The sequence below is a fragment of the Hyaena hyaena genome, unplaced genomic scaffold, assembly GCF_003009895.1.
Source record: "Hyaena hyaena isolate Hyena2069 unplaced genomic scaffold, ASM300989v1 scaffold_891, whole genome shotgun sequence".
NCBI lineage: Eukaryota > Metazoa > Chordata > Mammalia > Carnivora > Hyaenidae > Hyaena > Hyaena hyaena.
In genome coordinates, this window is record NW_024081525.1 from 242534 (window position 1) to 256859 (window position 14326).

Here is a 14326-nt window from a genome sequence, read left to right on the forward strand (position 1 = left end):
TAAAAAAAAAATAAAGGTCTAATTTATTTGATCATGGATTAAAAAAAATTCTTTAACACATAGTCACATTCCACAGATACACTTTGGTAAATGCTGCTTTAGATTATACTCTAGCTGAATCCATTAGTTGAACCCCAAGCTGTAATACAATTTTAAGAGCCTTCCTTGCCTGTCAAGCCAAATAACCACAGGGGCTCTTTGCTTTCCTCACTCCAGATTTCAAACACCACAGGATACAAATCCCCAAACACCGAAGCTGTGAAAATGCTCTTAACCAAGTGGGTCTGCCCCAATTGGAGCATTATTTTTATGCACATAATTGCTTTCAGCCCCTTCTTGGGCTGTTACTTCCTTTGTAGGTTCGAGTGCCACGTGGACAAGTTCCGAACTTGTACTTCACGGGGAGTTCTGGGACACAGGGCATCCAGTTCTGATTTCTTTTCCCCTCTTGCAGTTCCCTCGTCTATTCTGGACTTGGTCGATGACCACCACGGCTCCACCGGGGGACAGACTGTGAGATGCACAGCTGAAGGGACACCTCTTCCCGATATTGAGTGGATGATTTGCAAGGATATTAAGAAGTAGGGAAATGAGATGTTTCTTTTCCATTTGTGGTCCGAATGTTTCCTCCTTGATACGAAGAACTTCAAATGCATTTTCTTTCTCTTGCTGGTCCTTTTCTCCTTCTTCTCCTTCCCCTTCTTCTTCTTCTTTTTGTATTTGTGATTCTTATTTGGCCTAAGTCTCATAAACTACAAAGTAAGGTTCGAAACATGGACCTGGTGTGCACATGTACACATTATGTGTGCGCGTGCACGTGCGTGGTCATGGAGAGCTGTAAGGAGAAGGTCCATGGCCTTCACCAGATTCTCAAAAGGTCCCTAACCAGCAAAGAAGATCGGGGCCCCTGGGTGGCTCAGTCAGTTAAGCATCCAGCTTCGGCTCAAGTCATGATCTCATGGTTCATGGGTTCGAGCCCCACGTTGGGCTCTGTGCTGACAGCTCAGAGCCTGGAGCCTGCTTCGGATCCTGTGTCTCCCTCTCTCTCTGCCTCTTCCCTGCTCGTGTTCCTTTTATGTCTTTCAAAAATTAATAAAAACATTTAAAATATTTTTAAGAAAAGGAAACAGGATGAATTTAAAGGACTACAGTGGTAAGAGGATTTTCACTACCCTGCCTGATTCACCTTATGTTTCTTATATGGTGAACTGTACTTGGTAGCTAGACTGGCATGTGAACATAAATGAAAATATTGCCCATATGACTGGCCACCTCATTTGCCTACCTGCTGTTTGGTGGGAGTTACCGCGCCAGTTCCTCCTATGCCCCCCATTATCAACCTTCTGTGATGGGCACTTAAGCGACATGTTCACACTTCGACCCATGGTGTCTAGTTGTTTCCAGAAGCCTTGCCTCGACTGTTTCTCTTGAAGGCTGAGACCCCTAGATCTTCCCCTTCACGGGGCTGAGGAACTGGACATGGATTTTGACTAGAGCTAGAACCTAGGTCCTATAACTCAGCCAGGGATCACTCCAAACCTTGTGACACCTTACGGGCTCTGACAGTGCAAGTGGAGAGGAAAGTAAGGAGCCAGGCTTTATCAAGGGGTGGAAAATTGGGATAATTAAACATTCTTATTTTTAAATTTATTTATTTATTTTTGAGAGAGAGAGAGAGAGAGAGAGAGAGAATGAGTGGAGGAGAGGGGCAGAGAGAGAGAGGGACAGAGAAAATCCCAAGTAGGCTCAGCATGGGACCCAACTCAGGGCTCCATGTCACCAACCATGAGATCATGACCTGAGCTGAAATCAAGATGCTCATCCATCTGGCCCACCCAGGTACCCCTAAACATTCTTGAAGTGGAACTGTTAAGTTTGCTCATGGGTTCAAGACGTGTGATTGGTAGTTATATTTGATTGAACTTATTTCTACCTTGTCTACTTTCTAACAGTCAACTTTTTTTATTCTTTTTTTTTAATGTTTTTATTTTATTATTGAGAGAGAGGAGAGAGAGGGAGTGCGTGCGCCAGGAAGGGGCAGAGAGAGAAGAAGACAGAAGGTCCGAAACAGGCTCCAGGCTCCATGCTGTCATTGCAGGAACCTGACACGGGGCTCGAACTCACAAACTGTGAGATCATGACCTGAGCCAAAATTGGATGCTTAACTGACTGAGCCACCCAGGTGCCCCTATTCTTTTTTTTTTTTTTAATTTTAATTTAAATTCAACTTAGTTAATGTATAGCGTAGGTTTCAACTGTTTTATCCAGATATAACTTATCCTCTCTTGGGCGTGTACAGACAAGTTTTAGTCTTAATATGCACATAAAATGAGAAAGTCAACCTGTAGCAATGATGACTTTCCCAAATGTAGGCAAGGTTAGAACTGCTTGCCACCTTAGAGGAGTCTCACTGCTTTGGTCACCTCCATTATCCCGATAACTGGCTCTATCTTGACGACCTCTTTCTCTCCAGATGTAATAACGAAACTTCATGGACGATTCTGGCCAACAACATCTCGAACATCGTCACGGAGGTCCACCGCCGGGACAGGAGTACCGTGGAGGGTCGAGTGACATTCACCAGAGTGGAGGAGACCATTGCCGTTCGATGCCTGGCCAAGAATCTCCTTGGGGCCGAGAACCGAGAGCTGAAGCTGGTGGCCCCCAGTAAGTTTCTCTTAGTCATCAGCCGAGCCCTCCCTCCCTCCCTAAGGCAGAACTTCGAATCCCAGATGGGGTTCTAATGGAATGAAGGTCCCAAGGCAGAAATTCAGCTCTGAATGCTCTTGAAGAGCCTTCTCTGGGCGTCCACATGGGAGCCCTTTCTTTCAGATTTTGACCCAAAATTGCATCTTGCAGAAGCATCCTCTGCATTTTGCTTGTCTAAGAGGGTAGCTGCTCAGTCTCTTCAGTCTGAGTGTGGGGATGGGTGATGGGGAAGGAGGGTCTTCTGCTGCGTTGCTCCTTATGACACCTGAGATGGCTTGAATAAAAAAAAAATAAGGGGCACCTGGGTGGCTCAGTCTGTTAAGCATCTGACTTCAGCTCAGGTCATGATCTCACGGTTTGTGGGTTTGAGCCCCATGTTGGGCTCTGTGCTGACAGCCAGCTCAGAGCCTAGGGCCTGTTTCAGATTCTGTGTCTCCCTCTCTCTCTGACCCTCCCCTGCTCATGCTGTCTCTCTCTCTCTCTCAGAAATAAATAAAACATTAAAAAAGTTTTTTAAAATGAAAAAATTAATGAAGCTGAGAGTGATATAAACCAAATGCAGCCTTTCATAATAAACTGAACTTACACAGTGCTAGTGTCATTTATCAGTCTTTCTGTTCCAATTTGCATTCTGTCTAGAAGGTTAATGCCATGGCACCTTTGGAGAAAGGATTGCATTCTGCACAGTTTCGTGCACTTGGCACAGAGTAGATCTAATTCTGTCCCTTTCTCATCTAAGGGAAGAGCCGGTCTGGTTTCACGTGTGTAGATGATTGGGAGGTGGTAACGCCCAACCCTGAAATAAGCCAGGCAGCCTCATGCTTTTCCACCAGCAGAGCGAGGGTTCTGGCCCAGGCACAACCCCCTCACGTCCCCGCTCTCCCGCACACTTGTGCGAATTCTTCACCGTGCCCCTTTCTTCTCCAGCTCTGCGTTCCGAACTTACGGTGGCGGCTGCGGTCCTGGTGCTGCTGGTGATTGTGATCATCTCCCTCATTGTCCTGGTTGTCATTTGGAAACAGGTAGATATCTTCCTCAGAGGACTAACGATCTTTGAAGCCCATAAGAACAAGAAGAATAGCAGTCTAGTTCAGTGCTTGGCACAGAGAAGGAGCTCAGTACTTACATCTTGAAGGAATGTGTCAGTCAGTCCTTCTGGGTCTGGCCACTTTGCTGCGGTTAATCTTTGGTGCCTTTGGACTTTGGTGATTCACCAGTTTTTTGTCCCGGTCATTTATAGAAACCGAGGTATGAAATTCGTTGGAGGGTCATTGAATCGATCAGCCCTGATGGACATGAGTATATTTACGTGGACCCAATGCAGCTGCCTTATGACTCTCGATGGGAGTTTCCGAGAGATGGACTAGTGCTTGGTAAGTGCCTACCTGGCTGGTCTCCAAAAACTCCCTTTTGACTTCTACATAACTTTGCTTTTTATAGTCTTGTGCAGGAATAAGGGATCGGGGCTTGTGCTTAGCAAGAGCTAGGCAATAGAAATTGGCTGTCAGAAATACTTTTGTCTTGAAAGTGAGTTAATTGCATTACTGCAGTAGTTTTTTTTTAAAAAAATCTTGTCCCATAGCAAATTATGGTTAAAGAAAATTTTACAAGAGAAGAGAATTTGAGGAGGTCCTGCCAAAGATAACAATCAAAATGGCTTTGCTTTGGGAATGACACAAATTGAAAATGAGGCAAGTGACCGAAAAGAAACAGATGAGAAATGAATGAGGACAACCACAAAGGGTATTTTAATCCAGTACATTTTGAGGATGTATTAGATACTTCTTTAGAGTATATGTATTTAATAGGTACTTTTTGGGGGGTGCCTGAGTGGCTCAGTCTGTTGAGTGTCAGACTCTTGATTTCGGCTCAGGTCATGATCTCCAGGTTTGTGGGTTCAAGCCCTGCATCGGGCTCTGCACTGACAGCATGGAGACTGCTTGGGAGTCTCTTTCTTCCTTTCTCTGCACCTCTCCTGCTCATTCTCTCCTCTCAAAATAAATAAAATAGGTGCTTTTCAAGCAAAACATGTAAAAATAATTAAGCCAACTTCTCACAAACTTCAGCTATTACAATTTGGGCTGAGTCTAAGTACATGAAGCTTTAGTCCAAGGGATTCTTTTATTTTAAGTCATATTCTGAATGAATGAAAAAAAGACAAAGACAAATGAAAGAGCTAGAAGTTGCGTCATCAAGAATATGCTAACGGTATGTATTTGGAGGATGCCAGAGGCAGTGTTTACTTATCCACTTGCCTCATTCCAAAGTACGGCAAGGTTAGGTCTTCTTAGAGAGCTACTTAAGCTGAAATCAAACACGGTGTCCTAGTTATTTTCAAGTTCAAATACTCCTACCTGGGAACTGAGTTTTATTATCTGTTCCTGTCACCAATCCCACCCTACCTACCCCCCCCCCCCGATTTTACAGAAAGGGATGAGGGACTTAAAGTAATAAAATGTGGGGGAAGAGGGTGACATCCCTAAGATGCTAAGAGGCATTTCTGTGTCTCTCTGCTCCTGTGTATACCCAAGGTGCTAGGGAAGCTTCCGACAGTGCAAACATTCAGTCAGAGTTACTGCTGGCCAAGGGCGCCTGGGGGGCTCAGTAGGTTAAGCGTCCAGCTCTCGATTTTGGCTCAGGTCATGATATCACGGTTTGTGAGTTCACGCCCTGCGTCAGGCTCTGTGCTAACGGTGCAGAGCCTGCTTGGGAATCTCTCTCTCTTTTCCCCCTTTCTCTGCCCCTACCCTGCTAGCACGTGTGCTCCCTCTCTCACAGAATAAATAAATATTAAAAAAAAAAAAAAAAAAGAGTTACTTCTGGCTCTTAGTCCCCTCTGAGGTGAGTCTTTGCCTGGCTTGGCTCTGCGTGGTGAGACTGGCCACTCTGGGAAGCTCTCCTTTGAGGCTGTGAGCTCTTTGGGGCGTCTGGGTGGCTCAGTCGGTTACGATCTTGGTCATGATCTTGCGCTTGTGGGTTCAAGCCCCGCCTTGGGTTCTGTGCTGACAGCTCAGAGCCTGGAGTCTGCCCCAGATTCTGTATCTCCTCTCTCTGCCCTTCCCCGGCTCGCACTCTGTCTCTCTCTTTCTCTCTCTCTCAAAAAATAAAATAAACATTAAAAAGAACTTAGATGGCGCGCTCTTTAAGAGTGGGGACAGCAGCTTGCATTTCCTTTTGCTCCCAGGGCATGGTTAGCCTTTGTCGTGCCTGGGCTTTCTGACAAGCAGGCAGCAAGGACACCAGCCTGAGGTTTACTTCGTTACTCCTTGGAATCAGTGATCTCTTGAACGCTGCAGTATTTCCAGCGGATAAGGACTTATTGGTGCAAAAGATGCCTGTGGAGAACAGAAGGGTAGCGAGGCAGGGGGTTTGGGTGGGAGCCACGGGAAACGAGCACATGGGAGCCTGCGGTCTGGCCCGGCGCTGCAGCTGGCAGACAGGACACTCGCCCCAGGGAGGGCTGCACCCTCCTCGTTCCTGCCTGTGTTTTCCTTTCCCTTGCAAATGTTATTTGACAAAAGCAGTTGCGCCCATTTCCTTCTCTGTGGGTTCGCTTCTTGTCTTGACATGACTTGGAGGGATCATGACGCTGACTCCACACTCGCAGGACGATCCTCACTGTGTCCCTGAGAGTGCTGGCCATGGTGAATGGAGCTGAGGGGACGCCACGGTCTGCCCGAGTTAACGGTGCTAATTGCCCGCAGGTCGCATCCTGGGATCGGGGGCCTTTGGGAAAGTGGTCGAAGGAACTGCCTACGGATTGAGCCGGTCCCAGCCTGTCATGAAAGTGGCAGTGAAGATGCTAAAACGTAAGTGCCCCATCCCGGGATTTTTTTGGAACATGGAGATAGTAAGTGAATCACTCAAAACCACACAACCAGTAAATGCCAGATTTAGGACTAGATCTTGGTTCTTTCGACTCTAGGCTTCATGGGTAGTTAGACTCTTTTCTCAGTCTGGTTATTTAAATTATTCTTGTTGCCTGTATGTTGGAAAATCAAGAGTTGTTATTTTTGGTGACTTTTTTTTTTTTTACCCCAAAGACTAGGGATTAGTGATAAGAGTCTAGACCAAGTCACCATGTGTTTCTCTTTCAGACTCTCGCTAAATAAAATGATATCCAATCACAGGATTAAAGCCCTATTGCTGGCTTTTTCTGGGAAGCAAATCAGTTGAACTGATATGTGATTTATTTCCTTAACAGCCACAGCCAGATCCAGTGAGAAACAAGCTCTCATGTCGGAACTGAAGATAATGACTCACCTAGGGCCGCATTTAAACATTGTGAACTTGCTGGGGGCCTGTACCAAGTCAGGTAGGCTTCCTGACCCGGGAGTGGGGATCTTTTTTTTTTTTAACTTTTTAAAAAATATTTATTTTTGAGAGAAAGAGACAGAGAGTGAGTAGGGGAGGGGCAGAGAGAGAGAGGGAGACACTGAATCCAAAGCAGACTCCAGGCTCCGAGCTGTCAGCACAGAACCCGACACGGGGTTCGAACCCACGAACTGAGAGATCATGACTTGAGCTGAAATTGGACGCTCAACTGAGCCACCCAGGCACCCCTTTTTTAAATTTCATTTAAAAGTTTACTTATTTTGAGAGAGAGAGAGAGCACATCCCAAGTGATCTCATGACTATGAGATTATGACCTGAGCCAAAATCAAGAGTCAGATGCTTAACCAACTGAGCCACCCAGGCGCCCCTGTCAAGGCTTATTAAAACCCTCCCTCTCTTCCTCCAAACATGCCCACAAATATAAGTCCTGGGAATGGAGTTGCCTGGATTCCACTGAATGGGAGCTCATTGTATTTGAGCGGTACCTCTCGCCAGTGCAAACAACATTTCATGGCTTTTCTGTTCTTCATTTTCATACCCATTTCTTTTTTTATTAATTTTTTAAATTTACATCCAAGGTAGTTAGCATATAGCGCAACAGTGATTTCAAGAGTAGATTCCTTACCCATTTAGCCCAGCCCCTCCCACAACCCCTCTAGTAACCCTCTGTTTGTTCTCCATATTTAAGAGGCTCTTATGTTTTTGTCCCCCTCCCTGTTTTTATATTATTTTTGCTTCCCTTCCCTTATGTTCATCTGTTTTGTATCTTAAAGTCCTCATGTGAGTGAAGTCCTATGATACTTGCCTTTTTCTGACTAATATCACTTAGCATAATACCCTCTAGTTCTATCCATGTAGTTGCAAATGGCAAGATTTCATTCTTTATGATTGCTGAGTAATACTCCTTTGTATGTATGTATATACATATATATATATACACGCACATACCCCACATCTTTATCCATTCATCTGTTGATGGACATTTGGGCTCTTTCCATACTTTAGCTATTGTCGATAGCACTGCTGTAAACATTGGGGTGCATGTGTCCCTTCGAAACAGCACACCTATGTCCCTTGGATAAATACCTAGTAGTGCAGTTGCTGGGTCATAGGGGAGTTCTGTTTTTAATTTTTTGAGGAATCTCCCTACTTCATACCCATTTCTTACCTGGTTTTGGTTCCCACAGGCCCTATTTACATCATTACGGAGTACTGCTTCTACGGGGATTTGGTCAACTATTTGCATAAGAATAGGGACAGCTTCCTGAGCCGACATCCAGAGAAGCCAAAGAAAGAGTTGGACATTTTTGGGTTGAACCCTGCTGATGAAAGCACACGGAGGTAGGTGCAGTGGGCACATTGCTGTGAACCACTGCATTACAAGGGGAGAGAACCCATGTCCTGATGGAATCCACGTCTGCAGATCCAATGCCTACAGATGGCAAGAGTCCCGCTCCCCTGCCCATCATCCCGTGACACATCTGTACATCCTGTGACACGTGCCAGTACATACTGGTACAGCCCATGACATGGTGCCGATGTTTTGGACCAGATATCACATGAGGAAGCCTCACTGAGAGGTTTGAATGGAAACAAAAGTTGGACTCATTCTGGGGGCCAGTTTGCTGCTTATGCGAATTCCACTTAAGACCCGTAATTGCAGCTCTGGCCAGGGATGCCTCAGTGATCGCATCTTGTGAGAAGCCATCTGAGGATCTCCAAGTTTGAGATACGGGTCCTTGCTGAACCCGGGCCTATATGTCAAGCCAGTGGTAGTGATCTTACCTGTAGGAACTTATATAGATCTCTGTAGATTTAAAGTTCTGTATGATTAGAAAGTACAAGTTCCTTTTTGTATTGAGTTACTAGATGGACACCAAATTGGCACTAAATTTATTGAGTAGCAGGAAGCACCTGCCCAAGCCATGTGGTCGCATGGTCCGGGTTTGTGGCCTGTTTCTTGTAAAACGGAGCAAGAATAAAGACAGACACACCTGAGTAGATGATCCACGTATTTGTGCGATTATTGACTAATGCTCCTCTCACCCGTCAGACTACCCCACGTGAAAGGTGCCCATTGGTTTCGTTTTTGCTCACCCCTGCTGCCCCCCTACCCACCACCCTACCTTGCACACTGTAGGCACCTGCTCATCATCTACTGAATGTTGAATGACCACTCCAGGGAGGCACCCTGAATAAGGTTGCTTTTTCTGTTTTTCCAGTTATGTTATCTTGTCTTTTGAAAACAATGGTGACTACATGGACATGAAGCAGGCTGATACCACACAGTACGTCCCCATGCTGGAAAGGAAAGAGGTTTCTAAATACTCGGACATCCAGCGATCGCTGTATGATCGCCCAGCCTCGTATAAGAAGAAATCTATGTTAGGTAAAAGTGTCAACGCCCACTCTTTGCATCTTCTAGTGGCTTGGTAATGATACAGGTTTCCCCTGCTCTCCGAGAGTTTTGTTCATGGCCCTCTGCTTTTGTGAAAGACCTCCGTTAGTATTTGTGTTCACTTACTGAAAGAAATCCAAAGAGGATTTGCTTCTTTGCTTTACGCCATTTTGGCTTGCGAAGGATTTCATAGGAATGCTCTATTTTCGGATAGCGGTAAAATTCTCAGGGGAAGGTGAGCAGGCGTGTTAAGTCAGACTGCCAGGCTGTGGTCCCTAAATGTAGGGCTACACATGTGGGGCTCTGACATGTTTTCAGAACTTGGTGGGTTGTGACTTGAATAAAAAGGAAAAAGATGGACTTAATGCAATGCATTTTTTTTACTTTAAATGCAAAACCTTTAAGGAATTATTTAGTCTGATATAACGATCTTCCTTTTTTTGGTGTTTGTGTGTGTATGGGTGTTTAATGAAAGTACGGGAATAATTGAGATTTTTTTCCCTCAGTGCCCCTACTTGGCAAAATTGAAAGTTGGCTTCTTTATATTGGTTCCCAATATTATTTAAAAATTTTTAATCATATCAGTCTCTGATATCGATGAGTTCAGTAACCCCTGCTTTTGGCTTTGCTAATATCCACTTTGTGCTGAAAGCAGGAAGGCAGACAGTTTGAGGTTATATTTTCTGACGAGGGTGTGGGTGTTTCTACGGATGTTGTTTGAGGGAAGATCTGTCTAATCTTTCAAAACAGATGCACATGTGGCACGGTGGCATTGGCTCATGAACTCCAGGGCGCCTAGCCGATGCCCACAGCAGATGGACCACCCCACTTCTGCTGCTGGGAGGCCCTTCCAGATTCCCATCTAATCCCGGGCTTGCAGTGGGGAGGATGTCCCGTCCTGCTGGGTCTGCGGTTGACCAGTCTCTCGATTTTGTGTCATTGCAAAAAAGCCAGTGCAAAAAAGGGTTGAGCGGCCATGGAAATTATTTTGAAAATCCCTGATATGCTCTGAACGCCGGCAGGGTTCTTAAGTGAAAGGTGCAGATCCATTTAAGAAAAGAATATGCTTGTTTCGCAAAGCTCCGTCCACGAGAATATTTTCCGTTGCTGCAGTTCCAAGTTTCATTCTCTTCTCGTTGCCAAATGGGGAACCTTCCAAGCCCTTTTCAAAGATTAGCCAATGAGAGCTGTCGGAACCAGCATTTCCTCTCCCCTCCCGTATTGTTAAAAATAGTTTACGTTGCTTCCCAGGCTGGACCGGGCTCCAGATTTCAGGGGAGCCTGATTCATGCTCAGCCCGGGCCCTGTTGGCTGGCATGCCCTGCTTTCTGGCCTTCTCCTGGCTGGCTGGGAAAATATGAATGGTTGCAGCGACTCTTCACTTGCCTGAAAATGTTCAAAAAGCAGTGGGAACTGCTGGCCTAGATTAGCTCCTTCCTCGAAAACCCTGGGACCCTTCCAGATGGGACTAACTGGGCAAAGTGGACAAGTTACAAAAGGAGCTAAACCCAAAGTCATTGGCACTGACCTTGAAGATTGTTCCCTCTAGTCTGGCTGGGGCTTGCTTTTATTCAGGAAAGAAGCCAAATACTATGAAGGTGGCTTTCAAAGGAAAAGAGAAAGGCGATTCTTAGAAGCTCCTTTTATTTTTTAATGTTTATTTTTTAGAGAGAGAGAGACAGAGAGAGTCAGAGAGACAGAGTGTGAGCGGGGGAGGAGCAGAGAGAGAGGGAGACACAGAATCCGAAGCAGGTTCCAGGCTCTGAGCTGTCAGCACGGAGCCTGACACAGGGCTTGAACTACGAACTGCAAGATCATGACCTGAGCCAAAGTCAGATGCTTAACCGGCTGAGCCACCGAGGCGCCCCAGAAGCTATTTTTCAAAGGGCCCTCGTGTATGTTCATCACGGAGGATTTTGTATTTGCATGTGTGTGCATGTGTGTTTTAGAGGTGATTGAGGTGACTTACTAAGGTTAAAAAAGAAATCTGGGAGGCAAACAACACAATATGTGTGAGACCCCCATTAGACTGGTCCTAATGAACACACACACAAACACACACACAGACACTCACACACCAGATATGTATTTCTGTGGATATATTTCTTTTTAACGGTAGAACCTCTGCGTGGTTTACGTACCCACCTGCGAGGTCTGGAAACACTCTAGGAAAATAATTTTAGATACGTTCTTTGGACAAGCCTGTGCAAGTGTGGGCCCTGCGGGAGCCCCCCAGTGGGTGATGTTTCACGCCGTCCTCCAGCACCAACACGCTTCATTCCTTTCCTTGCAGACTCAGAAGTCAAAAACCTCCTTTCAGATGATAACTCAGAAGGCCTGACTTTGCTGGATTTGTTGAGCTTTACCTATCAAGTTGCGCGAGGAATGGAATTTTTGGCTTCCAAAAATGTGAGTGTGTTCCTGAAACAGAGTCCTCTGTAGACCCAGGCCACAGGGTCAGAGTGAGGTGAGCGTGGATGGTCTGGGAGAGGCTTGTAGCGATGGCTGCTTTTCCCTTCCTTTTCCCCAAAGCGGAGTGGGGAGTCCGGTATCATTAGGCATCTAACTGCTCCACAGCGTTCTCCTTCGTGGGAGTGGCTGGGATGAGAGCCTGGAGGAGGGGAGCTCTTAGCGCCAGGACAGCCTCCCTGAGGTGTCCCAGGCAGCTCCAGGCCCCACCACGAGGTGGCCAGTCTTGCAGGGGTGACGTTGTCTGGTGGCCGATGGACAGTGTCTGTTGTTTCTTCCCTTCCCACACAGTGTGTCCACCGGGACCTGGCTGCTCGAAACGTCCTTCTGGCACAAGGGAAAATCGTGAAGATCTGTGACTTCGGCCTGGCCAGGGACATCATGCATGATTCAAACTACGTGTCCAAAGGCAGTGTACGTGCTCTTTCCCCTCATTTGACTCGCTCCTCTTTCCTCGCTGAAGCTCTGAAACTAGGCGTTGCTTCTGGCCATTCAGTGTCTATGTTTTTTTTTAGCTTTTTTTTTTAAAGTTCATTTATTTATTTTGAGAGAAAGAGCATGCACATGTGCATGTACAAGTGGGGGAGGGGCAGATAAAGAGAGAGAGAGAGAGAGGGAGAGAGAATCCCAAGCAGGCTCCACAGTCAGTGCAGAGCCTGACTATGGGCTCAATCCCATGAACTATGAGATCATGACCTGAACCAAAATCAAAAGCCAGATGCTTAACCAACTGAGCCACCAAGGCGCCCCCAGTGTTCATATTTTCAATGTGGAGTCTATGAGATCCATAAATGAGCTTCTGGGATTGGTATAAAAAGCACAAGGTCTGCAGCCAGACTGCCCGGGTGTGAGTACTGCCACCAGCACTTAACTACTGTGGGGGTTTGGGGCAAGTTACTTGACCATTCTGTATCTTGGTTTCGCTGTTGGTCACAGTGACCTGATAATAGGCCTATCTCCTGGGTTGCCCTGGGCAATTCAGTCAGTGACTTTAATGTCAAATGCTTAGGACAGTGCCTGGCACACAAGAGCACTCAGCAGGTGTTAGCTCTTAATATGTAAATCACGTGTGCCTGTGTACCTGCATTCATTTCCAAAGAGAGCATCTCTAACTTTTATCAAATTTGCAGATGATGTCTGTGACCTCTAAAATGTGACCATTTGAGTTCATAGATCCTAGAGGCACAATTTCCTTAAAGATAGTCTTTCTCCCCACCCCTTCCACCTCGAAGCAGATGCAGTAGCTTAGGATGCGTTTGACACTTATAGGTACAATTCCAAATCACCCCACTGCAATGGTTGTGAGACAGCGTGGGGTGCTGTATCCACCCACAAAAGGCCACTGGTCTGTGCCCTGGTTCCGTGTATGATTATGATCTGTAGCTTCAGGCACCCTGAGCAATACAGTGGACTTCGGTGAAGCCGATTTCTCACCTGCTTAAAAAGTTGGGGCATCTGGGTGACTCAGCTGGTTAAGCATCCAACTTCAGCTCAGGTCACGATCTCACAGTTCATGGGTTCAAGCCCTGCATCAGGCTCTGTGCTGACAGCTCAGAGCCTGGAGCCTGCTTTGGATTCTGTGTCTCTCTCTCTCTCTGCCTCTCCCCTGCTCATTTTGTCTCTCTCAAAAATAAACAAACATTTAAAAAAAAGTTGATGAATCTGTGATCTCCCCATGAATCTCAGAAGGCTGAAGGATGCTAATGTGGTCACTTTATATTATATATCTGTCTCAGTTTAGTATTTCCACTGGAGTTTGTACAGCTTCCCAAAAGAGGCTGCAACATTACCATAATGTCATACTCCTTATAGGGGTAGGAAGTGAATTTCTTAAAGTTCAAAAATGTAATTGGTTCTCAGATCCCTGGATCTGTTTTCAATTTTGTTCCTAGGAACACCTGCAAGTAGGAGACTGGTCCAGTCAAGGCTCTCACTTTTTGGGTAAAACCTTCGGGATTAAATATTTTTAAATGTTACTCCTTGGAAGGACCTAAGAGGCACCATCGATTATCCATCATTCATGAAATATTTATCGAGAACCCACTAGGTACCAGGCACTCTTATGAGTGTGGAGAACACAGCACTGAACAAAAAACACAAGGAGATACTTGTGTGACAAGATTATTAGTGCAAGTTATTGTTGGTCCAAAAAGAGCCCCTCCTATTTCTGCCGCTGTAGATCATTGGTGCATATGCTGGGTTTAATTTCCTCCCTCTTTCCGTGCAGACCTTTCTCCCTGTGAAGTGGATGGCTCCCGAGAGCATCTTTGACAACCTCTACACCACGCTGAGTGATGTCTGGTCTTATGGCATTCTGCTCTGGGAGATCTTTTCCCTCGGTACGGGCCCGACGTCTCCTCCTTAGGGTTGTTCTGGAACAACACTGGGAGGGAAACCCTGTGTTTTCCAGGCTCT

General features: G+C 46.0%; 1 protein-coding gene across 2 annotated transcripts in view; it reads left to right on the forward strand.

Annotated features, from left to right (window-relative positions):
* Nucleotides 1–14326, forward strand: part of PDGFRA (platelet derived growth factor receptor alpha) — a 49764-nt gene that overhangs the window by 23396 nt on the left and 12042 nt on the right. For both annotated transcript variants that reach the window (XM_039220466.1, XM_039220467.1), the window contains exons 9-19: nt 455–581; nt 2474–2667; nt 3637–3731; nt 3950–4082; nt 6414–6518; nt 6914–7024; nt 8232–8385; nt 9267–9433; nt 11736–11851; nt 12203–12325; nt 14139–14250. In XM_039220466.1, coding sequence (XP_039076397.1) covers nt 455–581; nt 2474–2667; nt 3637–3731; nt 3950–4082; nt 6414–6518; nt 6914–7024; nt 8232–8385; nt 9267–9433; nt 11736–11851; nt 12203–12325; nt 14139–14250 — 1437 coding nt within the window. The remainder of the gene's footprint in view (nt 1–454; nt 582–2473; nt 2668–3636; nt 3732–3949; nt 4083–6413; nt 6519–6913; nt 7025–8231; nt 8386–9266; nt 9434–11735; nt 11852–12202; nt 12326–14138; nt 14251–14326) is intronic.